This window comes from Cladophialophora bantiana (genome assembly GCF_000835475.1).
Source record: "Cladophialophora bantiana CBS 173.52 unplaced genomic scaffold supercont1.5, whole genome shotgun sequence".
NCBI classification, from domain to species: domain Eukaryota; kingdom Fungi; phylum Ascomycota; class Eurotiomycetes; order Chaetothyriales; family Herpotrichiellaceae; genus Cladophialophora; species Cladophialophora bantiana.
Window position 1 is genome coordinate 930,290 of NW_015971579.1, and position 25,149 is coordinate 955,438.

Sequence of the window (25,149 nt, forward strand, 5' to 3'; positions counted from 1 at the left end):
CGGGGCGTTGGTCCACTTTCGCCCCAATTGCTCTTGTTTTTGATTCTTTGCGACTTGCCTTTTGGAGCTGCAAGCCATGATGTGCAAGGAACATTGCAAGGAACATGGCCAGGACCCCAGCCGTCTTGCGCCACATGAACCCTCCACCTGGGTGTCCGCAGACACTCACAGACACCAATCTCCTTTCTGTCGCTTCGTAGACATGGATTCGACTCTAGATCGAACCACCACGCCAGCAGACCATGCCGAATCTGTCTTTCCGTCATGCTGCAGCTGGAACGGACCATGAGGCGTGGCCCTGCGTCTAATTAGTCGCGGTCTGCGTCTGTTTTCCCGAGTCTACTCCTTGAAGTCTTGCAAGCAGTCCAAAGCTCCATCTGTTTTTACTAATTTTCCTTTGCTGAAGCCACTTGTCACCATCTGAGCGACGACCAACATTTCATAAGCAATGGCGGGACCTCAAGAAGTCGAATTCGTTGGTATAGGCATCCTCGCGCTCGCCCGATCATCGATCGCGCACGCCAACAACGTCGCGCGGGACTCGTTAGAACCTGACCCCAATATTTCCAATGGTACCTGCTACTACTCGCCGGGTAACCAGGCAGACCGAAGCTACATACCATGCGGAAACACAATTTTTGGCATCTTTACTTGCTGTGAGGCTGGATCCAACTGCTTGGCCCATAATGCCTGCTACTCGAATGGTAAGTCTTGAAGGGCGGAATTTGCCAGAGCACTTTTAATCTCTTCAGATGGAAACACCTATCTTGCGGGTTGCACAGATCCTACATACTCGGATCCATCGTGTCCAGATAAGACCCCTTATAATGGTAGGCCGAACTCAGTGAGCCAGCGGTACTTTTGCTCGCTAACGTACGCTTCAGATCAACAGTGGACAGGCCTAGTTTATTGCAACGGCACCTCAGATGAGTGGACACTATGCGATGATTCGGGCTCAGGGAGTGACACAGTCACTCCTTGGCCGGGATGTTTCTGTCCAGAAGATGAGAGTTTGCGGAATGTAGCCTTTTCTGCTCCGGCCTCTATAGCGCCACACATCAGTTTGCCCTTGTCAAGCGGCGGGACTATGAGCCTCTTCGACGGATATAGCCTAAGCACCTATGTCACCAGCACAGCAGCCTCCACTTCTGCAGAAACGAGTAGCTCCTCGAGCACTCCTATCTCAACTTCCATGACAAGCTCTTCAGACACCCCTATCTCGACTTCCCACACGATCACATTGTATTCCACAACCAGCATACCTTTTGCGGCTTCTGCATCTAGTAATCCAGCCCTTGAATCCGCGCACGACGGAACAGGCTTGAGCCCGGGCGCAAAAATTGGAATAGGCGTTGGCGTGAGTCTTGGTGGCCTTATAGCTTTAGCTGTGATCTCTGCCATGGCGCTCTATATCCGTCGCTTGAAACGAGGGCAATTGAAGCAAGGAGACACCGTCACCCAGCCAAGCTCTGTGCTCTCTGCGATGAAAGACGGTCAACTCGATGGCTTGGCGGACGGGTTTCCCAGTCATTCTGGCGCCGCATCTGAGCTGGTTGGTAACGAATCCAGAGAATTCTCTTCGCTTATGAGTCCAGCGGCAAGCCAGCGAGCATGGACTCGACCGATGTCCGTGGAAGTGGAAGGGAGTATTCCTAAACATCGGAGTCTGGGAAGTCCTCAATCTCAGGAATTGGTCCATGCTACACCAGGCCACAAGGCGAATGAACGAGCTCAAGAAATGCCCGTTGAAGTGCAAGAAAGTCCAACTTCGCGTGGCATTTCGCAGGCCTCATATCTGCCCGGCAGACAGGTTGGAGAAGGTCTGTATGAGATGCCGGGTCATTTGCCCGGGTCTGAATTTCTTGAGAAGCGAATTACGTAGTTATACGGTCAGTTGGATGGCGTACACAAACTGATGTTATGAGGAGCTTTGCGTCGTTGATGTTTACAAGTATAGGGGTCCGCCCCGGCCTCTGATATGCCACTCACCCAGTCTTGCTAGAGTGTGTCACTTGTAAAACCTCTCGCCCCCATATTCACACACCATGCTGAAGTTCTCATCTAAGGAGGATGTTGGGCAATTTGTCGAACAATTCCAGTCGATGGCGAGTAGAAATTTTTCTGCTTTGCATCATCGCTGTTAGGCACCACTGCGAGGGTGGTTTCTAACCCTTTCTCGTATTTATGGACAAATCCGGCAGCACGTCACTTCCTAAAGCAGGGGTGGCACGCTGGTCGTTTGCGCGCTGAATTGGTGATTATGGACAGGCGATTGGCACTTAGTCCCAGGATAAACCCATCCTGGGCCGACCCTAATGAAAGATGTAAAGGTTCTGAGTTCTTCTTAATCTTCCTATTCCCTTTCCTACCCGTCTAGACAGTCAAACGATCAGTAAATCCAGTGCTCTCTTTCCACAAAATCATGGGTAGAGAGATAGATCAGGAATGGATCCGCTTCTCCATCACGGCGGATAAGACTGGATCCATCTTCTGGCGCGCTGATTTTGCCCACGCCGCCAGTCCAAACGACGAGACAGATACTGCCGAGGTGACCGGAATTCCGCTGCACCAGCGACGACAACCGCTCGAGATTGAAGACGCTACGAGGATCTCCAACTTTGAGCGAAGTTGGAGGACTCTGACCCTCTTGGCAGAGGAATGGGGATGGTTGAATGGTTCAGGTCAGTATTAGGTCCCTGGACCCTTTCACAACAAGTATTAAGTCAAATGGGTCTCGGCTTATAATATCTCAGTGCGAATGATATCCCAAAAGCACCAGACCCCAGTCGTCATCTCATGGGACGTTCAATCGTCAGCTTGAGAAGCTCGTGGAGCGAATCGACATGGCAATGGAGGTGACGCCGACGACAATGAAATGCAAGTTCATCCAGTAGGCACAGTAACTGTGAATGGAAGAACGTACCCCGTGTACAAGGAGACGGCGGAGAACTCGATATTTCCAGATCCGCTGCAGGGATTGCCCATGTTTTATGCCTCGTTCATCCGGTCCACTGGCAAGAAGGGATAAGAATGGCTCTCATGTGGGCAGATGATGTGTGTCACTGTTGATGATAAGGGGTGTAATTCCCAAGATCTCACCCTGTGTCTTTGCGACATGGTCGAGTTTGTGTTTTACCGGCATCTGTTACGAAGGTCGGAAGGGGGAGAGCCTCACGAGATAGATCATTTTGACGTTGACTTCTCCAATACCGTGCTTTTTTCTTCAACGCATTTATTCCGTGTTCACGTCAAAGGTGTACGCCTGGACCCCACATTTGTCTCGAGTATTGACAGTAAGACAGAGTAACGTAGAACTAAATCGCCTTAGAACATGCTTGAGTGATCTTGATCGGTTCTGGTCTATGAAAAAACGGTTGGGCAGAGCTGTTTTATGAGATCGAAGGAGGGCAAGCAAGGCTGGCTATCGAGGGGGAACCAAGGCTGACTACATACCACTAGTAGCTAAGTCAATGTCTCGCTCCATATTTTCTGCGATCTGGCTCAGCAGGCTGCGGCCCCCGCATCCTCGAATCTCCAGTGCGCTAGCTTCCTTCTCATTGAAACTTTTCTTCGATCACTGCTATACGGAGTACAGGCCTTTTTTGCATCCAGCTCCGGTAAATTAATATATACCATAAAACACAAACACAGATTACCTATAAGCAATGGGTTGGTGGAAAGCAGACCCTGGCTCGGAGCCTCAAGCACCCCAAGCAGCTCAACAACCATCCTCACAATCCTCGATGGCTCTACACCACCCACAGCTCTCTGCGGATTCGGCTTCAGCCTGTCCCGTTGACCCAAAGACGCGAGAAATATGGCTCCAACAAGCCCAGCAGGTGAAGAAGTCACAATTACAAGGGGGAGAAACGCACCCGCAAACACACCCACAAACGCAAAGGCAAACACAATCCTCCTACCTACCGGCCTCACACCCTCTGCTCCCCAATCCGACAACGATATCATCGCAAGAATGCTCCTCCGACCGCATCTCGCAGGACCATAGTCTCGGGACTCAGTCGGCTTACCAGACACCGCGCCCGCTTTCACACGGCCGCGTCGTCTCCTCCATCCCACGCGCCTTCCCGCAATCCACCCAAGCACCACCCTCTCTCACGCCGACAACTACAACGACAAGCATGAACACAGGCATCAGCGGAAGAATAGACACAAACATAAACATACCAGCAAACGCCGAGTCCGAGACCGGCGCCTCCGAGAGCGGCAACTGGATTTACCCGTCGGAGCATCAGTTCTTCCACGCGGTGATGCGCAAGCAACAGACCATGTCCTCTCCCTCCTCGGCATCATCGTCAACAAATCCGACGGCCCTGGCCGCCTCGGTCTCGGCCATCATCCCGATCCACAACGCCGTCAACGAACAGGCCTGGGTGCTGATCAAGCGGTGGGAGAAGGGCACGTCGGACGCCTGCGGCGGCCCCAAACTGCTCTCCTTTCAAGGGCTAGGCGCTGGCGCAAGGTCTCCCAAGGCCCGCTGGAACGCGTTCTGGGGCTACACCGAGCCCTTTGATCGCCACGACTGGGTCGTCCAGCGTTGCGACGGGACCAAAGTCGAATATGTCATCGATTTCTACCAGGGCAAGGCCCCACGCGAGGGCCAGAACGGGAAGCAAGGCAACAATGCTTTGAACTTTTACCTCGATGTACGGCCGAAGCTGAACACGATGGAGGGATGGAGGATGAGGGCGGAACAGTTGTTTGGGTGGAGATGACCTCGAACGGATGGGTCTAGACCGGAAATATGTTCCAACAAAAGCGAGGGAAAGCTGGACGATACCCTTACGCCACAAAGGTAGTGTTTATATTGTATTATAGTGGTAGAGTATGGGTAAGCTCCGTCACTCGAGAAAGTAGAGGTACCTATACTTGTATACAAATCTCAAGTCAATTCAAGTCTATCTCTTGACTAGGTACAACTCCCATTCACTCGACCTTTCCACAACCTCCGTGAAAATTTGGTGGATAATGATGCTTCCTTGACCCTAATCCTGTTCCTGTCCCTGTCCCGTGGCTGTGAGTTGGTATCATAGGAAGAAGAGGAGGCAAGGTAAATCGCATTTGAACCAGCGGATGGTGGCATGGATAAGTGACTTGGTCGGGAATTCGAGCGAATTCCTCCACGCCGAATCCTGAACATCATATGTTCCTCTCATTGCCACCTTATGCAATATCCCTCAACCTCCGAATCGAACGCAGGTGTCAATGCAAGAGATTGTCCCTGACTGATATGTATGTTCTTAATTACGCATCCAGAACCCGCAAAACAAATGGAAGAGCCAACGTGAAAGTTGGGATGAATTCGAATATCAGTCGTTTCAAGTCGTTAACCCAAGGTATATGCACCCATGCCTCCCACCGCCCAGAAACAAAGGAAATTCATAACGGTGTGACGTGTATCCGTGACCCTGGATGCAATTGTATGCTAGTTTCGTTCTTCAGTTTCACCTGATGGGCTGTTTCCGGTCCCTCTTTCACCAGTTGCCTGTTCGAATCATTGGCTGTTCCATTCCATATGTGTTGGAGAAAAGTTGTTGTCGAATGCTTTGTTGCTGTGAGGGTTGGTTATTTTGTCTTAGCCAGCCGAGGGCCTGCATCAACTCATCATACGCTTCCCTCAGCCGACCACCACTCTTCTCATTGTGCACTCGGAGTTTGTCTTCCCACCCATTGAATTGCAGTTGGTAGCCTCCACCTCTCTTGCTAGCCTCTTTGATGACACTAGCCCATGCTTTTGAAATTTCCTCGTAGGCATTCTGTTTGGCGAGATTGTGCTGTGGGTTGTCCCATTCGGGGAGATCATGGATGATTTGGGTAACATCATTCAGATACTCCAGCGAGGTAGATGACTGATGTTCATTTGGCGGCAGAAAATGAGGGGTGAAGTCAGTTAGGGCATCGAGGAGTTCGTGCCATTGAGGCCGTACACGATCGTAGGAATAATCGGAACGGGGATTGGGCCCGAGAGGGAAGGAGTTCATCAGTCGTGTATAATATTGACGCAAGACTTGTAGGGTGCTCTGGATGCTGGGTCGAGGGCTGATTTGGACAACCTCATCTCGAAGGCTTGGATGCCTCTCACACAGAGTCTTCAGCACCGACGTCAGAGAATCCTTGTCCAGCGTTTCAAGGAGTCTTTCCACTGATAAAGGCCTGCCAACCAGATTTGGACGGACTCGTTTTCGTGAAGCAGGTGTAGAAACAGGAGGGAGTCGGGCGTTTGGTAGAAAAGGCGAAGTTGACATTTCATCATCTCGATCGGGTGAGGGTGAGGCTTTTCGTTTCCGAGAAGGACCAGAGGCGGACACTGATATGGCGGTTAGTGGGCGGCGAGAGATCCAACCTGACGGATGCAGCTCACTCGATCTGTTGGGAGAGAGACGAGAGTGTTCATGGAAGTGAGGAGGGACGGGAGGCGTGGCCAGGCTATTCATTTTGGCTCTGGCCTTTGGAGGCCCGATGATCTCGAGGTGCGCTGTTTATTTCCAAGTCAAGCAGAGACGACAGGTGTTTGCTCTAAGATTTGAGGATGAAGATGTGATAGATGATAGTTAGGGAAAGAAGGCGTTGCTCTGATGGTTTTCACAGTAGCCAGAGCAGCGGTGAAGAGCTGGAAGACGGGGGGAGGTGTGGTGATGTGGATGTGATGTGATGAAGGAAAGTCCAAGTTTGGGAGTCTGAGTGGAGGGTTAGTTTGTCATTCACTGCTGTGGCAGCTGGTGGCCGCAGTGGCCGTGGGCCGTAGTGGCAGCAGCGGCAGCAGTGGCAGCAGCGGGTCGAAGTGCCAATGATACAAGGGCTTGGAGGCCTGTTAGGCGGAGGCCATCAACCTGCCGGGGCACTTACGGGCCAGTTGGGGGGCAGCCTCGGGCCTGTTGATTTGTTGCCGGCCTCTGGACTAAGGCCTTTAGTTGCCTCTAAGTGCCTTTAGGCAGCCACTTCTCTTACAACCAAGGCAAGGTGCTGGTCGCTGCCCAATCCATACCCGCTCGTTTGATCAAGCGAAGACTGGCTCCATGCAATGCAGCTGGCTAACTTTTCTTTGAACAACCTGCATTAAGACGAAGGAGACAAAGGGAATACGAGGCCCAGAGCGAATTGCACAAAGGAACCCATCCCAGAGCAGTCTTTCATTACCATCACCCAGTTGAACACGTCAGTGCTCAAGTTGGGTGTTGTGTCCTGCGCCGCCTCCTGCCACTGCCAGGCAAGAGTGAGGTGACGTGCATTGAATTGAAATGTGTGAAGAGAAGGGAAAGAGGAAGCTATGTGCGTAGAGCCCTTCCGGCGCCATGATTTGCCTCCTCATCAACATTGAAAATGAAATGACACCGTCCCCAGCACAGACATGGCCTCAGGCAACAGCATCACACCTGGTCCGCCATATCAAGCGCCACGAATCTGTGCATGTCTACTAACAAAGCCGTGGGTATCGTGCAATCACAAAAACTTTTCTCCCACAGGTACTGAATGGGGTTTCAAGAAAGGCGCTCGTCGCTCTCACTCGGTATTGTCGGACCTAGAGATACAGTGACTGAGCCGCCACGATGTCTCGCCTTACCTTGTTCAATGCCTCCTCGAACTTCTTCTCCAATTCTTCGCTTCCCATGACTTTCGAGGCTTCGGCCATCTGACGCAATGCTTCTTCGAGTCGGCGGAAAGTTCGGATCAAGCTACCTTCGTACACATCGGTCATTTTGCTATCCTCAAAGTCAGCATTTGCCACCCCTCAACAGCTGTCCGAACGCACCAAATCTCTCCGAATGATTTTCCAGTTGCCCAAGCATATATTACCGGCATAAGCTGCCATTTGAACCCTTGAACATACTCTTCCTCGTTCATAGCCAACTTTGACTCCACCGACACCTTAGCAATGTGTCTGGCTTGTCTCTGGATCTCACGCAAAGGCTTCGCAAGGTCCTCAGGCAAGACAGGGGCCTCATTGACCTTCTCCTCAAAGACAAAGCAACTCATGACAGCTGCGCATTGCTCCGGCGTCAGGTCGTTGAAGAATCGGTTGAAAAGAAGCTCACTAAGCATCAATTCATCGCCAGTGCTAATCTCACAAGCAACCCGAGCCTTGAGCTGGACCACTTCGTCCTCATTGATGAACTGCAATCGGCGGAGAACTCGCTTTCGGCACTTCAACTCTTCCAATTGCATGATTGCATGTGCATCTTGAATTTGCTTTTTCAGTGTTCGGATTTTGTTGGTAAGTGCCACCTTTGCCGCGTACTGGTTGTAAAGGCCTTCAAGGCGAGGAGAGTGGTGCAGTGGATTAGCCACCAACCTAGACTCCATGATCTCAATCTTGCGAAGGAGATCCTTGAACGAGTTGTCGGTGATTTTCATATTCTCCACTGGATCCAGCACGGCCAGGCCGTCGGGGAATCGTCTTTTCACTTCTGCCAATGACTGTTGCACCTTCTTCTTCTCCTCGGAAAGTGTCATGTCGGCAGGAGGAAATATGCGAATATGAGAGATCTTTTGGACGCATTTGAGAAGCACCGGGACGACTTCGACTTTGGACTTCTCACCAGGCTGAGGAGGACGAATTCCTTGTGGAAGAGGCTGAAAAGTCTTCGTTGCCGGAGCAGGGCCTTCCGCAACTTCCAACGCAATATCGAGAATCCACTCCTCCTGTGGAGTTAACCTTTCTGTCGCTTTGCCTTGGCTTCTTCTCACAAAGTTCAGGACTGCACCCCAGCCAAAATCATACTCTCCATCCTTGATCTCGACCAAACGACCCGGCTGCATAAAAGGCAGACAGTAGTTGGGATGGATAATGACCATGCGCATGTCTTCGGCATAGACATCAAGCTGTTTACGAAGCTCATAGTAGGCTCGGATTGAGCTTTCGTCTTCGATGACCATGGCTGACTTCTCTGCATCCAATTGCTGTAGTTCTTTCTCAAGGCCAGAGACACTGGCAGTATTTTGGAACTGATGGAAACACCTCTCAAGCATGAACTCGGGAGAGATGCCTTCGACCCGAAGCAGGTTTAGAATCATATTGTAACCAAGGTAAAAGGCAGAGTTCAATTTATCCTGCTCGCCACGAACGATGTCCTTGGCCACTCCAGGTTCCATCTGTTGGTCGATCATCATAATGACAATCCCTCGCTCATCAAGTCCACGACGCCCCGCTCGGCCAGACATCTGGATAAACTCTGATGGCGTAATCCATCGTTGTGATATCCCGTCAAATTTGCGAACACTGGTAAAGACAACAGTTTTGGCTGGCATGTTGAGCCCAATGGAGAATGTTTCGGTTGCGAACAGAACCTTGATCAATCCTTCCTGGAAAAGAATCTCAATGGTCTCCTTGAGAATCGGCAACAGGCCGGAGTGATGGATGCCAATGCCTCTCCTCAGTAATGGCAATAAGTGTTGGATTTGCGGCAGATTCTTGTCTTCGGGCGAAAGCATTTCCAAAGCGCTGTCAAACACTTTCGAGACCATGGCCTTCTCCGAATCTTCATTGAAGGACATGCTGCTCATTTGAATGGCATAGGCCTCGCAATCTCTCTTGCTGAAACTGAAGACGATGACCGGGTTGTAGTTCTTTGTCATGATCATGCGGACAATCTTGTAGATATCAGAGGGACCCTTGGTGCCTCCTTTATTCAACTTCTTGTCCTTTCCTTTGCCCTTCCTTCGGGCCAAGACATTTGCGGGGTCGTCACCTTGTTTGTCGGCAATGGAGCTCATAGCCTTTTGGAAGTTTTCTTCGCGGAACACTCCCTTTTCGTCCACAATCAAATGGATCCCATCAGCACCAGCAGGGAAGAAGTAGTGTTGCAGTGGGGTTGGTCTGAAATCTGTGTAGACAACGTGACACGGTTGGTTATGGGTCTTTGTGATCCATTCAGCAAACTGCATGGCGTTCGGAATGGTCGCGGACAAGAACACATAGCGAACCTTGTCTGGCAGGAGAATGATTGTCTCTTCCCACACAACGCCTCGAACTTTGTCTCGAAGATAGTGAATCTCGTCAAAAATCACCCAGCCCACTTCACGCATGATCTCGGATCCACGATAGAGCATTGACCGTAGAATCTCAGTGGTCATGACTAGGCAAGTGGCTGTAGGATTGATGGTGACATCTCCGGTCATAAGACCAACATCACCAAAGTCGGCTTGAAACTCTCGATATTTCTGGTTGCTCAGTGCTTTGATGGGACTGGTGTAAATGACGCGCTGGTTGTTCTTGAGACACTGAGCGATTGCATATTCGGCAACCACGGTTTTGCCTGCGCTGGTGTGAGCGGAGACAAGGACGCTCTCATTTCGTTCAATCGAGGCAATAGAGACTTGTTGGAAGGGATCAAGCTGGAATTTCCACGTCCGAGCAGGTTCTGCAGGTGGTTTGTGCTCTGAGATGGGCACGTAGTCATAGTCTGGGGGCAAAGCGACTTGGTGACGAACTTGATGCGACAGTATAACCTTCTCTTCTTCTTTACCCGGAAGCAGGCCAGCGGATGCGGCGACTTCTCTCGACTGTTCGGTCTCGAAGGTATCCGTGACAACAGGTTCTGGCTCTTCTTCCATGCGCATGCGTTTGACATCTGGGGCCTCGCCATCCGTCATCTCCTTGTCAACATCTTCCGACACGGAGGAAGTCCCGTCACTAGAGGGGGCAGGTGCCTCTCCGCCGTCGGCATCGTCTTTCACTTCGCCGTTGGCCTGTCGCTTCAACCGCTTTCTTTGTGCTTTCGTGAGTGACGTGGTAGGCGGCGCCTGGCCGTTTTCTTCGAAAACGTCAAACAGCTCATCCATTTTTGCGAAGGCTTGGATGTTGCCCGGCCGTGAAGAGAGCGTCGCAACTGTCGACGGTGAAAAACATTGCGGCGAGCAGGGCGAGATGGCACCGGAGAAATAATGTGCAGTCTACAAATGGAAGGTGCGCCGAAAACCTCGCCAAGTCGAGTGGACTGAGCAGTGAGTGGACTGAGTGGAGAGCTCCTAAACTGCAGCTTCGATCAATTGAGACCGACATCACTTCACCTTTGTTCATCACTACCAACACCACCATTGCTGGAGCGCGACAGAGAGAGACAAAGGTATGACGCACGCATTATGTTGTGGGAGCCTACTAATGCACTCTCCAGATGAACGCCCAAGCTGTCCTCCGCGCCAGAACGGCAACCCAACTCCTCGCCCGCCGCGGCTTCTCCTCCACCGTCCGTCGAGCAGACCAGTTCAGCCCTTATCACTACCCTGAAGGACCTTATACCAACTTGCCGTTCAATACGAAGACGAGATTCTTTTGGCTGCGATACTGGGGTTTCATGCGTAAGAGGAGCGTTGGAGCTTGAGAGACGCACGAGACTAAATCATGTACAGTCACAGGATTCGGGATTCCGTTCGGCTTGGCCGGTAACCGTCTACCACAACCCATTTTGAAGAGATATACTGACACATGTACAGTCTGGCACACATACAAGGCTTGAGAGAATCGGAGAGCATGGAGTCTAGAGTGGGCTGTCGAATCGCGTGAGGAACCGGTGCGGGAATGACACTCCCGCAACCGGAATTTGTACAGAGCCAGAAATAAAATCAGAGTCGCCATCTTGGATGTCCGTTCGCTCCTATTCTCTCCCAATTTTCGTTCCGGAGATGTCTTTCTGCCTTGTGCCGTTGGCAACTTGGTTTGCCTTGTCGGTCATGCTCAGGAAGGAACAGAAGGCTGTCCAATCAGAATTCGTGTAATGGTCCCGTAAATTTATTTCGTCAAATATTTTCGTACATACCTGGCTCGCTGGGCACAGTTCAACTTTTCCGTCCACCATCAGGCCGTGCGATGTAAATGCCGCCTCCCTGGTCGTCGCGATGCGGAATCTAAGGACAATAGCATATCGTGAGACTCAGCTACCGCAAGGTTTGCCACTAACAGCCACAGCATGGGACACAGCGACGGATGCAATAATCTGTGCATTCGGACCAACTGCCACACAACCCGTCATCGAGCTCAAAAGAAGAGTGGACACGTCGTCTTGTCATGGTGAATTCGTGACTATAACTTCATGGGACTCTCCATGCCCACTGCCGTACTTAGAATGCGATCAGATTCTGCATCTCCAATATTTCTCGGACATTGCAACATGTTGCCTTGTCCTTGCTGGCGGAGATGTTGTGGTTGTGCGTGAGGATCCAAACCCTGACCAGGAGAAGATCGAAATCGTCGGCACCGTCGACGTCGGGATCTGTGCGGCTGCTTGGGCTCCGGATGAAGAACTACTGGCCATTGTCACCCGTGCGGATACACTCGTTCTGATGAGTAGGACTTTCGAACTGCTCAACGAAGGTACCCTATCGCCGGAAGACCTCAAGGTTTCCAAACATGTGTCAGTTGGCTGGGGCCACAAGGAGACTCAGTTCCAAGGCCGACGCGCAAAAGCTATGCGAGATCCTACGATGCCGGAAAAGGTTGACGAGGGCAAGCCAAGTCCTTATGAGGATAGCAAAGTCACGGTCAGTTGGCGAGGGGACGGGCAATTCCTGGCCATAAACAGCGTGGTACCTAATCATCGCCGAGTTATTCGAGTCTTCACGCGCGAGGCTGTCCTGGACAGTGCCAGTGAACCGGTCGACGGTATGGAATCTGCATTAAGCTGGAAGCCTTCAGGGAATCTCATTGCCAGTGTGAAGCGATCCGAGGATAGGATTGAGATTATCTTCTTTGAGAGGAACGGGCTCCGTCATGGTCAATTCGATCTTAGAATGACAAAAGAACAAATGCGCGATTGGGCGTCTAGCATTTCCCTTTTATGGAACACAGACTCGACAGTTTTGGCCGTCGCATTCAAGGACCGGGTACAGTTTTGGACGATGGGGAATTATCACTACTATCTGAAACAAGAGTTCCTATTCCATTCACCATCAAGCAACTCGCCACTAAGATGGCATCCCGAAACACCCTTGAGGACGACCTGCGGTGACACCAAGAGGCTCCTCGACATCACATTCCTTTCCGCAGTTTCGAGGGGTGGCTTGATCCCTCCCCAAGATCATGGCATCGTCGGAGTCATTGACGGCAGGACCTTGAAGCTCACCCCCTTCAAACAAGCCGGAGTTCCACCACCCATGGCTTTCTGTGAGGTCCTCTTTGGCCACAATATTATTGACTGCGCCATCAGTCAGGATGGCCAACGAATCGCAGTCCTAACGACAGATACCCTGGAGCTATGCCAATGGAAGACCCGCGCTAACAGTAAAGGCGACTTGATATTTATGACTACGGTCGAGCGCTATTCCTGTCAACTTCCGAGCCTGAAGACACAATCAGACCCTCTCTATCATACTCAGGTGACCATCAGAGGTGACGAGATATTTGTTGTCGCACCAATGCAATCAAGGACAACGGCGTCTTGTTGGAAGTTAAAGTGGCACGAAAGGTCATGCAGCGCTTGGGAGCAAGTTCCTGCGCCTGATTGTTCTGAAAGCCTAATAACAGACAGCTTTTCCAAGTCTATTTTCGCGACCGATCCGTGTGAGAATGCCACAGTCCCACTCTCAGGCTGTCCTAAGATCAAACTGAGCGGTAGTCAGCCCAACAGCTCCATCTTTACGCTCCACAACGACGAATCTTTTCAACTGAACGATGAGATGAACGGCCACGCTCCGGAATACCATAAGGTCTCCCTATCGCTCAAGGGAAACCTTTACATCGACGACACGCTCCTCGTCCGCGAAGTGACGTCCTATATATTGACCTCCACACACTTAATCTTCACCACATCCTCACATCTCCTAAAATTCGTTCATATCACTCATCCTTCGGCAATGCAAATCCCCAATGACACGCCAGAGATCGACGAACGGTGCAGAAACATCGAAAGAGGCGCACGGATCGTGACAGCTATCCCGTCCATCTACGCTGTGGTTCTCCAGATGCCGCGCGGAAACCTCGAGACCGTCTACCCACGTCTGCTAGTTCTTTCGGGAATACGCAGGCATCTTAAGCAGGAGGATTACCTTGCTGCTTTTCTGGCCTGCCAAACCCACCAAGTCGATATGAACATTCTGTATGACTATGATCCAGACACCTTTTTGTCTAACGTGCCCAAATTCATCGATCAACTTCGGACGCCCAGCCGGGTGGATGGTTTTCTCTCGAAACTCAGGGATGAGGACGTCACGCAGACACTCTACCGCGATACGACATTACAACCTCAATTTGACCCACAGGCACGATCCTTATCCAATCCAAAACCCACCTTCGTTCTGGGGAGCAAAATCAATAAGATCGCCAACACGTTCCTTTCCATCCTGTCTTCAAAACCCTCCTCTTACTTGCAAACTATTATAACGGCCCATGTCTGCAAACGCCCTCCAGACTTGACCTCTGCCTTAAAACTGGTCTCCACCCTCCTTCAAACATCAAAAGAAGAAGCGGACGTTGCAATCTCTCACCTTTTTTTCCTCACACCCAACCCATCCCTACTGTTCGACGCTGCCCTGTCCCTCTACGATCTCGGGTTGACACTCCTCGTTGCGCAGAATGACAACTCGAGAGATCCAAGGGAATACATGCCCTATCTGCAATCTCTCCAGGAACTACCGGAATTGAGGTGCAGGTATGCGATCGACGATCACCTCAAGAAACACAGCAAAGCACTGGTCTCGTTGCATGCGATGGGGGAGCACGAGGAAGCCGTAATCTACACGGCAAAACATTCCTTGTACACCACAGCAATGGAGCTGTACAAATACAATCAAGTTCATTTGACAGAGATTACGCGCATGTACGCTGAATATCTCACAACCCAAAAATCCCACCATGCGGAAGCCGCTACGCTTTACGAATCCCTCCGCGATTACGATGCTGCGTACAAGCTGTACGCATTGGCACACAAGTGGCGGGAAGCACTGACCTGCGCGACTCTGGTACCCCTGGCCGCTGCGCAGGTTCAATCGCTTGCTCAGAGTATGGCCACAACATTGATGGATGAGAACCGCGACTATCGAGCAGCAGCCACAATCCACATTGACTATCTCTCCAATATCCCCGAGGCGGCAAAACTCCTGTGCCGTGGATCTTATTTCGCTGAAGCAATGCGCGTTCTCGCCCTTGACAACCACCCAGTTTCAGAAATCCACCAGATCATAGACGCTGGGCTAGGCGAAAAAGTCGGCGAGATACTCGAGCTCCTCGCAGACTGTCGCGCACAACTCACCGCCCAAGTCCCGCGCATCGCTGAGCTGCGCAAGAAAAAAGAGGAAGACCCCTTGGCTTTCTTTGGGGGTGATCCCACCACTATCACTGCGGACGGTAGTGGCGCTGCTGTAGGCGATAACATCCCGGATAACATTTCCCTCGCACCCACGGACGCCAGCACACTGGGCGGCCAGAGTCTCTTCACCCGTTATGGTAGCAACGCGAGCAAGTTCGGCGGTACGGTGGCGTCCAACGTGTCCAGGAAAACGTCCAAGACGAAACGCCGCGAAGAGCGCAAGCGTGCCCGTGGTAAAAAGGGCTCCGTCTACGAGGAAGAGTACCTCGTTGCCAGCGTCGGCAGGTTAATCCACCGCGTGAACGGCCTCCATGACGAAGTCGGTCGTCTCATTGCGGGTCTCTTGAGACGCGGCATGCGAGAACGAGCGAGACAGGTCGATGAAAACATGAAAGAAATCTGTCAGGCCTGCGAAAGAGCCAGAGAGGACGTCTGGGAAGTGGAAAGAAAGGATGAGAAAGATGGCCAAGAAGAGAGTACGTATGATAAAGATGGACAAGGAAGACCTCCTGGGGCAGAAGGTGTGTTTTGGGATAGTCAGCAGGAAAGCCAGAAAAAAAGAGAAGCACCTGAGGTGAAGGGTTGGATTTCAAGTGAGCCCTTAGCCTCATAAAAGGAGGAGCTCACGAGTGGAAAATCCTTGATCTTCGTTGTTTGTCTGGTGCTATCTGACCTGTTCCATATCCCTTCTCTGGAACAAACGGCCATTTGGAGGATTGGATCCAGACCATCCGGAAGGCTCCAACCTCGGGATCTTATCCTCTGATATTCGGTGCCTGTCCTTTGTACCATCTTTTTGCGTGTCTTTTTGAAAGAGCCTCCTCGGAGCTGTCTCTTCAACGGCTTTCCGCTTAGGCTTTTCCTGCACTTCATTGGGGCCTGGCTCCTGTACCGCCTTTTTTGCCTGATTGAGGTCGGCAATACCCAGACCTTGATCAATCAAATATACCTGGAAAGCTGACAATAATTCCTTTAGCCCAGCCCTTAATCTTTCAGTGATGATTTCAACTTCTTCGATTTCATCTGTAACACCTTCCTTGTGTTTTGAGACAAAATCTTCGATAACGTTCAGGGTTTTGGTGAATGTTTTAACAGTATTAGGCACTGTTGGAGTTGCTTTGCCGTAGGTATCTTCAGTGAGACTGGCGACCTGCATTTTGGTAACTGACTCAATGACATCGACAATCAATGCAGCGTTCCCATACGGAGATCCGAGGACCATGGAGTTAATTTTTGCGGCATTTGTGGAGACGAAGAACCAGCCAACCCGGCTTTGCTTGAGAGCAACCATCCATTGATCTGCAAGACTTTTGGCTGCTGGCTGAGGTACGCCTGGTGGCTTGGCGTATTCGAGCAATTTTGTTTCCACTGATTTGGCCGTCTGCTCGATAGGTGGGTGCCATGGCTGTTTACTGCTGCCAATTTGGCGCAAGGGACTCGCCAGTAGCCTTTCGCCCATGGTTGGTTTCGAGCTTGCCTGAAAAATTGATCGAGTGGGCAATTCGGGAACAATGTGTGGCAAAGATTTGATTTGGTCCGCAGCGCTAGGCTGTGACACTGCTGGTGGAGGCCCGACAATGCGGGTTTGTACTTCTTGCAAGATTTGCAAACCAGCCTGTACCATTTGACTCCACATTGGTCCAGTGGGTCGTTCAATATCTTCGAAAATGGCCTTTCGGCGTTCCTTGTGTTTATGAGCAATGATCGTCAACTCCCAAAAAGCAAAGGTCCTCACGACATCTCGTTTGGCTCTTAATCCATTGAGAAGTGTTCCGTTAGGATCTTTGCTAGAAGCAGAAAGAGGCAATCCAGACTTTGTGGGTTGCTGATTGAGATAGATCAAGAAGAGGACCGAAGTCAGCTCCCATGTCAGAATGAGAAGAAATCCGGCACCGAAACATCGGAAAAGATACCAGGGCCCTAGGGGAGGATATCCTATAGGTCGAGCGTTTGCTCTTGACAAGTTGAAGAACGGCTTTGCCATTGCAAGATGTAGCTGCCAGAAGACATTTCGTAGAAAAAGGCCGTAAATGAAAGGGGCTGCGACGATGGTAAATGCTGACACGGTGGCACTCTCCATGAGCACAGGGAGCAACTTGCGTTGCAGTCGCGTCTGAATTGGCTCGGCCGCGTGGGTGTCATGTACTTTGATGTCAGGAGTGGGTGTGCTCGGTAATTTCGAGACGGGGATGAGGAGGGATGAGTTTCCGCGATAGAGATGAACTCCTGCATATGCGACCGCAAGAATTAAGGCGTAAAGACGGAAGAATATGGGTTTCTCATTCAGAACGTCAGGAGTGGTATGGTTTCCCCTTGTGATCCAGCCAAGGTCCGGAGCGGACCAAATGTAAGCTTCAGTGAACCACCATCCCGAGACCAAGTACCAAAAGAACGTCTGCATAGCAGATGCGCTAAGGAAGTTCGTTCGCAAGGTCGCGAAAGGGGAAGTCGTCGTCAGTCTGCCGATGTGGAGGGTGGCTATTTGGAGGATGAAGACGAAGAGGCTGGACATGAAAAATAGCAAGGCTTTGATTCCAGCAGGTCCGAAAGGGAACCATGACCAGAAGAAGTCTTTCTTCGAACCGAGCCAAAAGGCATTATGGAGAGCGGCGAGAAGGGTGATGAGCGCAGCATGCACAAATCGTTTATGGAGAGCGGAGGTCAAGAATCGCCGGTAAGGTCGTGGGGGAGGGATTAAGGAGGCAGCAGCGGGACCCGCCATTGTTGTTGACAGAAGGCTAGGAAGAGGAGATCATGATATAGCGGAGCAGTCTTCGACCAGCGAGCGCTGCAGGTGACGAAGTAGCAGGTTTCCAAGAGATGAGGAGGATGAGGGAATGGAAGCGCAGTTCCTGGTGGAGTGGAAAATGTAGTAAACAAAATTGCGCATGCAGGCTCGCAGGCAACGTGTTAGAGAGAATGACGCCAGTCCACGTGATGCGGAGGCTGGTTTCGCAAGTGCCGCATTCGAAGTGACTTCCTTCGACCACTTCCTGCTCTGCAGGCTTCCGCCATTCCTTCACAGCGATCAATTAATCCACCTTCATTTGTGTTATACATCTCCTCGCGTGATTCCTGCGGATAGCGCGACAGTATTCCAGGGACCGTCCACGAGTGAGGAACACCATGTCGTTCGACAGACTATCGTCACTAGAATCGCAACCTACCACCACCCGGCGGCAGGATGATCCTCAATACAGAGATGACCCCGAGTTTCAGAAGTTCACCGAGTCGCTGTCTACTCGGCTCTTTGAGCTGACCTCAAACATCTCGCGACTTTCCAATCAGCTCTCCAAAAAGGACACCGAGAGAGGCCGAGAAAGGATACATGATTTGCTGGAAGAGACGAGAGAGGGCTTCAAAGAGGCTGGGGATGGTGTCAAGAAGGCGCAAACCTGGCCAGATCTTAATGTCAGTAGTCTTGATTCGGTGATTTCACAAGACACTAATTCCCCAATTAGCCTGCGCAACGGTACACAAACCAGAAGCTCTCACGAGAGTTTGCCTCGGCCCTTTCCGAATTTCAGGTGGTTCAGAGAAGGGCCATAGAGAGAGAACGAGCATCGAAAGCTGCTCTTGAGGAGGCTCAATCAGGCCAATCGCCATCAGGCGAAGGTGGGCAACAACGACAGCTGCTTGAAGAGCCTCGGCTCGCAGAACAAAGCGAGGTCGACTTTCAAGAGAATTTAATTATCGAACGAGAAGGGGAGATCCGGCAAATCGAGCAATCAGTCGGCGAATTGAACGAGCTATTCCGAGACGTCGCTCATTTAGTCCGAGACCAAGGCGACATGATCGATGCTATTGATATCAATGTCGAGAATACATTAACCGACACTCGGGGAGCTGATACAGAATTACGAAGCGCAAGCCGGTACCAGAAGTCGGCCAGAAACAAGGCTTGTTGTTTGTTGGTCATCTTAGCGGTGGTCTTGTTGATTGTGGTTCTGGCTGTCGTTCTCGGATGAAGAATGGCTGTATTGCTCTCAGGCGGTACTGGTATTCATCGATTCCATCAACCTATAGCGCTAGAATGTATAGCCATTGTATAGAGCGCTGTTCCTCAACTTGGAAAATATCAGCTTGGCCATAAAGCTCATGGCCGGCTACAACTCGATCGCTGGTGCCTAATAAATTATTGTTTAGTCTCTGACCTTTGCGAAGCACATCTTAATTGCTTGGAGAGGAGAACGTAGGTGCCACCTGTGCCTTCGCGAGATCTTGACTCTTGATCTACTATCAGTGCTATCATCGTCCCATGAACCTTTATACTTCGTATATAAATAGTGGCCACAAGGCTGCCGAGCCAAGGCTGACAAGGCTGTCTTTCAGCCTCATTTTCGACGCGTGACGTCAAGCCGGATTTCCCATCGCGTGCACTTTTCCAACCCGTCCCGCGTGTCCGCCGTCGACCTTTTGTCTTCACTCACGACTCGGCCTCGAGGGATACTCTTACCCTCGTGATGGCACGATATGCAATCAACATCCTTTTCGGATCCTCAACGACCAGTACTCGTTCCAGCCTGTGACAGCAGCCTGAACGCCGCGTCTAACACCTCCAACCTCATACACGACAGGAAGAGAAAAAGCAGTGATACTGAGCCAGACAGTAATGGCTCGCAACCAGAGGTCTTCGCAGCAAAGCTACTCTCTCCAAAACACGCTACGCGTACATTTGCGCCGGTAGCGCTTGTGGCTCGAGCATGTCTGCCCCTAGCATGGCTCGATACGTCCAGTGGCACTAGCAGCATGTTCTTTGAAGCAACTATTCCTTCTGTAGAAGAATGGGAACAACGCACTCTGCTCGTCCGTCAAGTCCCTAATGGCGGACTCCACGCCGTTGAGCGGATTGGCCCAAATAGCTACGTCGCATGCACGTTGCACAACTTCGTGTCGGAATCATGGTGCTATGATGCTGCGGTTGGAAAAGTAGCTGAGGTCAAAGTGGAGGACCTGTTACGGAAAGAGGGCGATGGCGTTCCTCCGGGTTCTCATAAGCGGGCAGGATCCTCGTCGGGGTTCACAACATTACAAACACCAAAGAGTCCCAAAAGACCAACAAATCGACGCGGTGCTTTGGCCAGGATTTCAATATTGCAGGCGAAGGACTCCGCTGCTATCCGTGAGCCCACTGACCCATTGAGCTCTCCTGGCCTTCCTCGGCAGCCAACTATTGCTGCCTTGGATAATTTGGCCGGTCAGGAGATAACACAAATGCCCGTTTCTCCACCCATCATCCAGCCATCATCAGTTCCGCCATCAACTGTATTCGGAGAACAAATACCAGCCACCAACGGCGCAGGAATTGGTCTGCAAAACCCATCCTCCAACACTGCTCCGCTTAGCGAGGCTCTTCTTCCAGTATCCACACCTCTTCCTGGGTTGGTAAACTCTTTGACTGACACAAACACCACTCGGCCCGAGCGCCTCCGTACACAATATTTTGAGCATCTCTACGCTTCCAAGACCTCACTGGCATTCTACGTCAAAGGGCCACTGAGTCGGGCCCGAGCACACGTACGCTCGGGCGGAGATCCTGCAAAAGCGATATCTGAACTCTCTGGGTTTTATGAGCAAAGCATTTTGCCCGCCAAGAAAATTGATCACAAATACAAGGAATCCCTTGTCAAGATCATCAAAGAAATGCCACCAGCGGTGATCGAACAGGAGGGAGAAAGTGTCGTCGGGGAAGACGCATCTCAGAAGAAGAAAAAGCCACGAAAGAAGAAGGCGAAGCTGGGTCCGGACGGTCTGTGGCCCGACGAAGAGGAGTTCATTACAAAATGGTGGCGCAGCAGAGATTTGAAGACAGCGAGCCTGACAGTGATTGGTCAAGCAGAGGAGATGCGGAAAGAATTCGCAGATTTACGTATGCGGGAAAGTGAGATGCAAATGCTTCTGATGTTGGAGGTCATGTTGCTCGAAATTGCAGAGTCGCATCTCTCCGAGACTACGAATCCGGCGTACGCAACAGATCCAGACGTGAAAGTCGAATCTATCGAGGACGACAACAACGAGCTTTTGGCCTTGCCGCCTCAAAGGCCACCTAAAACGAAGAAGAGGCGCAACTGGACGAGCGAGATCGATACCATCGTCGATCGTCTGTGCATTTGGCACACCGTCAGCCTTGGCGAGCTCTCTACAACAGACGACCAGTCTCGAAACAGCAGCAGCGACACGTCTTCAAAACCCAATGACTCGCTCAAAGACTTCTGCAAAGATGTCCTCCTCCCATTCTACTCGACCAAACTGCCTGAGCAAATCAAATCAATATGTCGTAAACTCGGCGGACCCGAAATTTCGCCCAAGCGATTCAAGCATCCGGCACCTGCAGTAACCCTGCACAGATCGTCCTCAATCTCTTCGCTCACAAAATCCAAAGCAGGCCGACCCGTTGCAAAAAGGACTCTCGAAAGGGTCCTTAGCGAAGACCACCAACTCCACCGCCACGTCTCCCCACCAACTATCTTCTCCCGCGGTTCCTCCGTGACAGCCTCCATAACGCACAACCCTATAATACCAACTCTAAAGCGTGAACCCTCGGAAAGGCCTGTCTCTCGCGGAGGCAATCTCTCCAAGTCACTCTCTTTCAGTAATCGAGAAATTGACCTCGCCGCAGATCAAAAGGCGCATGAAGTGAAACGGCGTAAGCTTGACCGGTTGGCGCGGCAAAAAAGAGAGTTGGAGGCAGCGATTGATGCGCTTAAGAAGCCTAACCGAAAGACTGTGGCGGGGATGTTTATGGACGAAGTGGAGGAGAGGAAGAGCAAGGAGAAAGAGAGGAAAGCAGCAGTCCAGATATCTGCAACGCCGAGGGTACGGAGGGTCAAGGAGACCATGCAAGAGCCAGAGTTGCCGCAAATGCCCAAGCTGATGATTCAGGAACACGACGCGGGGACGGTGATTCCTTCGTCAACAATCAAGCCTCAGTCTGCACGTCCCGGAATACCAACTTCAAACAGCATCACCAGATCTTCAACCACAAAACGAGCAGTCCTTGCTGCGATCCACGAGACGCCATCACGCGGAATTGAGAAAACTTCAAATCCGCTGAACCTGCTTCCTTTTCATCCGCCTCCGGCTGAGGCGACAGACCTTTTAAGGATCGTGGCGACCCCAGTATCCAAACGACCAGACCTGGATAGAAAAGACGTGCCTTCGGCTGAACTCAATCTCCTTTCCTCATCTCAACCCCGGCTTGCCGGTCATGAAGAGATCAACAGTGTACCAAGCATGCACATGACTCGCTCCCGCCGTCCAGTTCTCTTTATGCCAGTGAAACGGTCAGAGGTCCCACTGGATCATGTATTCCGCGACGCGCCAGAGATTCCTGAGCAGGCTGGTCACATGATGGATCGAGTCATGGGTGGGAAGGGACGCGGGATGATGACGGATGACAGCTTTCAGCGTTCCCAAACCCCTGACGACTTGACGAGGCTGCACGAAACAGGGACTGTTGAACAAAAGAACGTCCCGGCGGAGGGTGTTGAGGAAGGTGATATTTACGATAAATTGGGTTGGAATGATGACTTCGACTTGTGATGATATCCCGAACGGCCGCTGTATATAGATTGTTAGAGCCTCCATGATGGAGGAGAATGACGAATCCTATGAGCGAAGGGTTATAGAGTGAGGGTTTCAGCGAAAATGATCTTTTCTCTTGAAAGGCCCTCAGAACCTCCGAGCAGCAAAGTGATGTTCTGAGAGGGACAAGCTGTTAGAACTCCTCGCCACCCACCGTAACATGCATAGTCCCTCCGCATCCACAAGAGGCATTCGTCCAATGCGTCGGTCGCCGTACTGGGGGCCACCTTCGAAGCAGGTCAACGCACCCGGGCAGGAGTCGCGAGGTGCCCTTCAAGTTTGTCGCAATCCCTTTCTTTGACGGGGATCTTCGTCGTCGTCGTCATTGGGGGAGTCCGCAAGGCTGGGACAGATCGCGCACACGGACACGCACGCGGACAGCTCCTCTTGAGCACAGAACCTTCTTCGTCCAAAACGCCCTTCCCACCTTTCAAGCACAGTCTCGACCGTGTCTACCTAGTTATAGCTATACGCGCCCTTCGAGTTGTTTCACACGATCCAGGGGAAGGGAAATACACACCGCGAGCCCACAATGTCCCGCACGCTGTTCCCTTCAATGCCTGGTGACCCATACCATACCCATATCCATATGTACTTAGAATGATTGTCGCCGTTCTCCGTGGAAGGATTGAGGAATGGCCCATCCGAAATGGCGCACGCGTGGGGTTCATTTTCCTCCACCACGCGGCTGAACAATCGAGGGTCGACGACGCCCCCACTCCCACTCTGTTCACCGCAGCCTTCCAGTTCGAAAGGGGCATTCGTCTTGCAGCGGTAGACGTTTCAGTATGGTTGATGTACAAGCAACAAGTAGACATCTTCACGCCCAGCACAAACCGTCGCCATCAGGATGTGGATGTCCTTTGTGGCTGTGTACTGGACAACCTAAGCCTCGGCGTCATGCAACACAATAATCAGCGGGCAAAGCTTAGAAGGTCGAGGAAGGTCCGGCTAGAACCCTCCAGAAATAATGGCGCAGTGACGCCATCTGGGACCCCGATTGTTCGAGGGGAGGGAGTCATCGTTGGGGCTTCATGTCGATAAAAGGTGAGTAATAAGGCAGTCAGTCCTGGTATTTGAAGCTGGAAGTTTCCACATTTTCATCCCATCGTTGCTGTTGTTCGGCTTTTTGCATGTGTCTCCTCCCAGAGAGGAGATTGTTCTGTGGGAGCGCGAGAGTTCTCTTGGGTGGGTATCTCCATTGCTCCGCGGGGGGTGTCCATATAGTTGTAATAGGAGGTAACGGAGTCCTTTGTTGGCTTTGAAGTCAGAGGGCCATTCGCCCACGGGTTGACTCCGAACCACGGCCGAAAATCGGAGCAAGGCTGCCGCATCCCTCGGCAGCGACATCCACATGGCGTGCCAAAGTAAACCATATGTGGATAGATTGGGATCTCACTCTCACCTCTCAAACCGATAACGCTGGCTCGGGAACGAATCATGGCAACCTATCGACTCATGGCAAGACAGCAAAAGTGACATGTAGGTTGTACTCGTAGCTTTTTTTTTCCCTCTCGCCCTCCGATCAATGATCTAGCGTCAGGCTGGGCTGTTTGTCTCGTGACCACCCGAAGCAGAAAAACGAAGAAGAACGTCGTCTTTTTCGCCATTTAATTTTAGTTTTTTCTTTTCTTTTCACCCTTTGTTTCTCTCAAAGTTTACAGTCATTATTCTCAATACATACCTAGAAGTCCAGCGGGCCTCGAGGGGGAGAGAGAACCTTGTCGATCATTCACCACAATCACGGTATTCATTTCAATCGCTTTTCTGAGTACGTCGTCGTCCGTGACTCGCAAGACTTTGACGCTTCATTTACCTTTTCACAAACAAGTCCCCTGAGCAGTGTGGGATCCATGTAAGTTTGTTTGTCGCGGGCCGTCAACCCAGAGGAAATTTCACGTATTTAACCAAAGTGCCATGGCAGTATAAACCCCCCCGCCCCCTCCGAGATAACGCTCTGGGACCGCAACCAACCATGATATTCACGCGAGGAGTCTCTCTGACGAATTTCGTCATTGCGACTTCTGCCCTGGGCTTCCAGGTCTTCGTTCTATACCCATGGCACGAACGGCTAGACGAGGAATTCAGGCGGCTGAAACAGGAGCACCTTCACATCCTGCACCAGGGCGAGGAGGTCCGACTTGGCGAACTGAAAGGAATCAACGAACAGCTCAAGAAACTCGGCCAGAAGTGATTTGATTTGATCTGACTTGGGACGCGGACAACGAGGAAAAAGGAGTTCGCTGGTGTCGGTGCTGGTGCATACAAGAGGAGTTTACGTGTCACTGGATATGTCTGTCCCCATTTTACG

General features: G+C 51.4%; 11 protein-coding genes across 11 annotated transcripts; 8 read left to right on the forward strand and 3 right to left on the reverse strand.

Annotated features, from left to right (window-relative positions):
* Positions 1–448: 448 nt before the first annotated feature.
* On the forward strand, positions 449–1,882 carry Z519_03932 (uncharacterized protein; the record flags this gene model as incomplete). The annotated part of the gene is made up of 3 exons (XM_016761679.1): positions 449–704; positions 753–830; positions 885–1,882. The coding sequence occupies 3 exons, from the start codon at positions 449–451 to the stop codon at positions 1,880–1,882; spliced, it is 1,332 nt and encodes a 443-aa protein (XP_016622017.1).
* A 540-nt stretch (positions 1,883–2,422) lies between these two features.
* On the forward strand, positions 2,423–2,692 carry Z519_03933 (uncharacterized protein; the record flags this gene model as incomplete). Its single annotated transcript, XM_016761680.1, has 1 exon — positions 2,423–2,692. The coding sequence occupies one exon, from the start codon at positions 2,423–2,425 to the stop codon at positions 2,690–2,692; it is 270 nt and encodes an 89-aa protein (XP_016622018.1).
* A 973-nt stretch (positions 2,693–3,665) lies between these two features.
* On the forward strand, positions 3,666–4,733 carry Z519_03934 (uncharacterized protein; the record flags this gene model as incomplete). Its single annotated transcript, XM_016761681.1, has 1 exon — positions 3,666–4,733. The coding sequence occupies one exon, from the start codon at positions 3,666–3,668 to the stop codon at positions 4,731–4,733; it is 1,068 nt and encodes a 355-aa protein (XP_016622019.1).
* Positions 4,734–5,492: 759 nt separating this feature from the next.
* Z519_03935 (uncharacterized protein) lies at positions 5,493–6,452 on the reverse strand (the record flags this gene model as incomplete). Its single annotated transcript, XM_016761682.1, has 2 exons — positions 5,493–6,325; positions 6,380–6,452. The coding sequence occupies 2 exons, from the start codon at positions 6,450–6,452 to the stop codon at positions 5,493–5,495; spliced, it is 906 nt and encodes a 301-aa protein (XP_016622020.1).
* A 1,085-nt stretch (positions 6,453–7,537) lies between these two features.
* Z519_03936 (uncharacterized protein) lies at positions 7,538–10,797 on the reverse strand (the record flags this gene model as incomplete). The annotated part of the gene is made up of 2 exons (XM_016761683.1): positions 7,538–7,718; positions 7,769–10,797. 2 exons carry the CDS (start codon positions 10,795–10,797, stop codon positions 7,538–7,540), a joined length of 3,210 nt encoding a protein of 1,069 aa, XP_016622021.1.
* A 332-nt stretch (positions 10,798–11,129) lies between these two features.
* Positions 11,130–11,471, forward strand: Z519_03937 (uncharacterized protein; the record flags this gene model as incomplete). Its single annotated transcript, XM_016761684.1, has 3 exons — positions 11,130–11,313; positions 11,365–11,397; positions 11,449–11,471. The coding sequence occupies 3 exons, from the start codon at positions 11,130–11,132 to the stop codon at positions 11,469–11,471; spliced, it is 240 nt and encodes a 79-aa protein (XP_016622022.1).
* A 379-nt stretch (positions 11,472–11,850) lies between these two features.
* Positions 11,851–15,867, forward strand: Z519_03938 (uncharacterized protein; the record flags this gene model as incomplete). The annotated part of the gene is made up of 1 exon (XM_016761685.1): positions 11,851–15,867. The coding sequence occupies one exon, from the start codon at positions 11,851–11,853 to the stop codon at positions 15,865–15,867; it is 4,017 nt and encodes a 1,338-aa protein (XP_016622023.1).
* A 51-nt stretch (positions 15,868–15,918) lies between these two features.
* Z519_03939 (uncharacterized protein) lies at positions 15,919–17,976 on the reverse strand (the record flags this gene model as incomplete). The annotated part of the gene is made up of 1 exon (XM_016761686.1): positions 15,919–17,976. One exon carries the CDS (start codon positions 17,974–17,976, stop codon positions 15,919–15,921), a length of 2,058 nt encoding a protein of 685 aa, XP_016622024.1.
* A 404-nt stretch (positions 17,977–18,380) lies between these two features.
* Positions 18,381–19,222, forward strand: Z519_03940 (uncharacterized protein; the record flags this gene model as incomplete). The annotated part of the gene is made up of 2 exons (XM_016761687.1): positions 18,381–18,665; positions 18,716–19,222. 2 exons carry the CDS (start codon positions 18,381–18,383, stop codon positions 19,220–19,222), a joined length of 792 nt encoding a protein of 263 aa, XP_016622025.1.
* A 505-nt stretch (positions 19,223–19,727) lies between these two features.
* On the forward strand, positions 19,728–22,796 carry Z519_03941 (uncharacterized protein; the record flags this gene model as incomplete). The annotated part of the gene is made up of 1 exon (XM_016761688.1): positions 19,728–22,796. The coding sequence occupies one exon, from the start codon at positions 19,728–19,730 to the stop codon at positions 22,794–22,796; it is 3,069 nt and encodes a 1,022-aa protein (XP_016622026.1).
* A 2,017-nt stretch (positions 22,797–24,813) lies between these two features.
* Positions 24,814–25,032, forward strand: Z519_03942 (uncharacterized protein; the record flags this gene model as incomplete). The annotated part of the gene is made up of 1 exon (XM_016761689.1): positions 24,814–25,032. One exon carries the CDS (start codon positions 24,814–24,816, stop codon positions 25,030–25,032), a length of 219 nt encoding a protein of 72 aa, XP_016622027.1.
* Between the last annotated feature and the right edge of the window lie 117 nt (positions 25,033–25,149).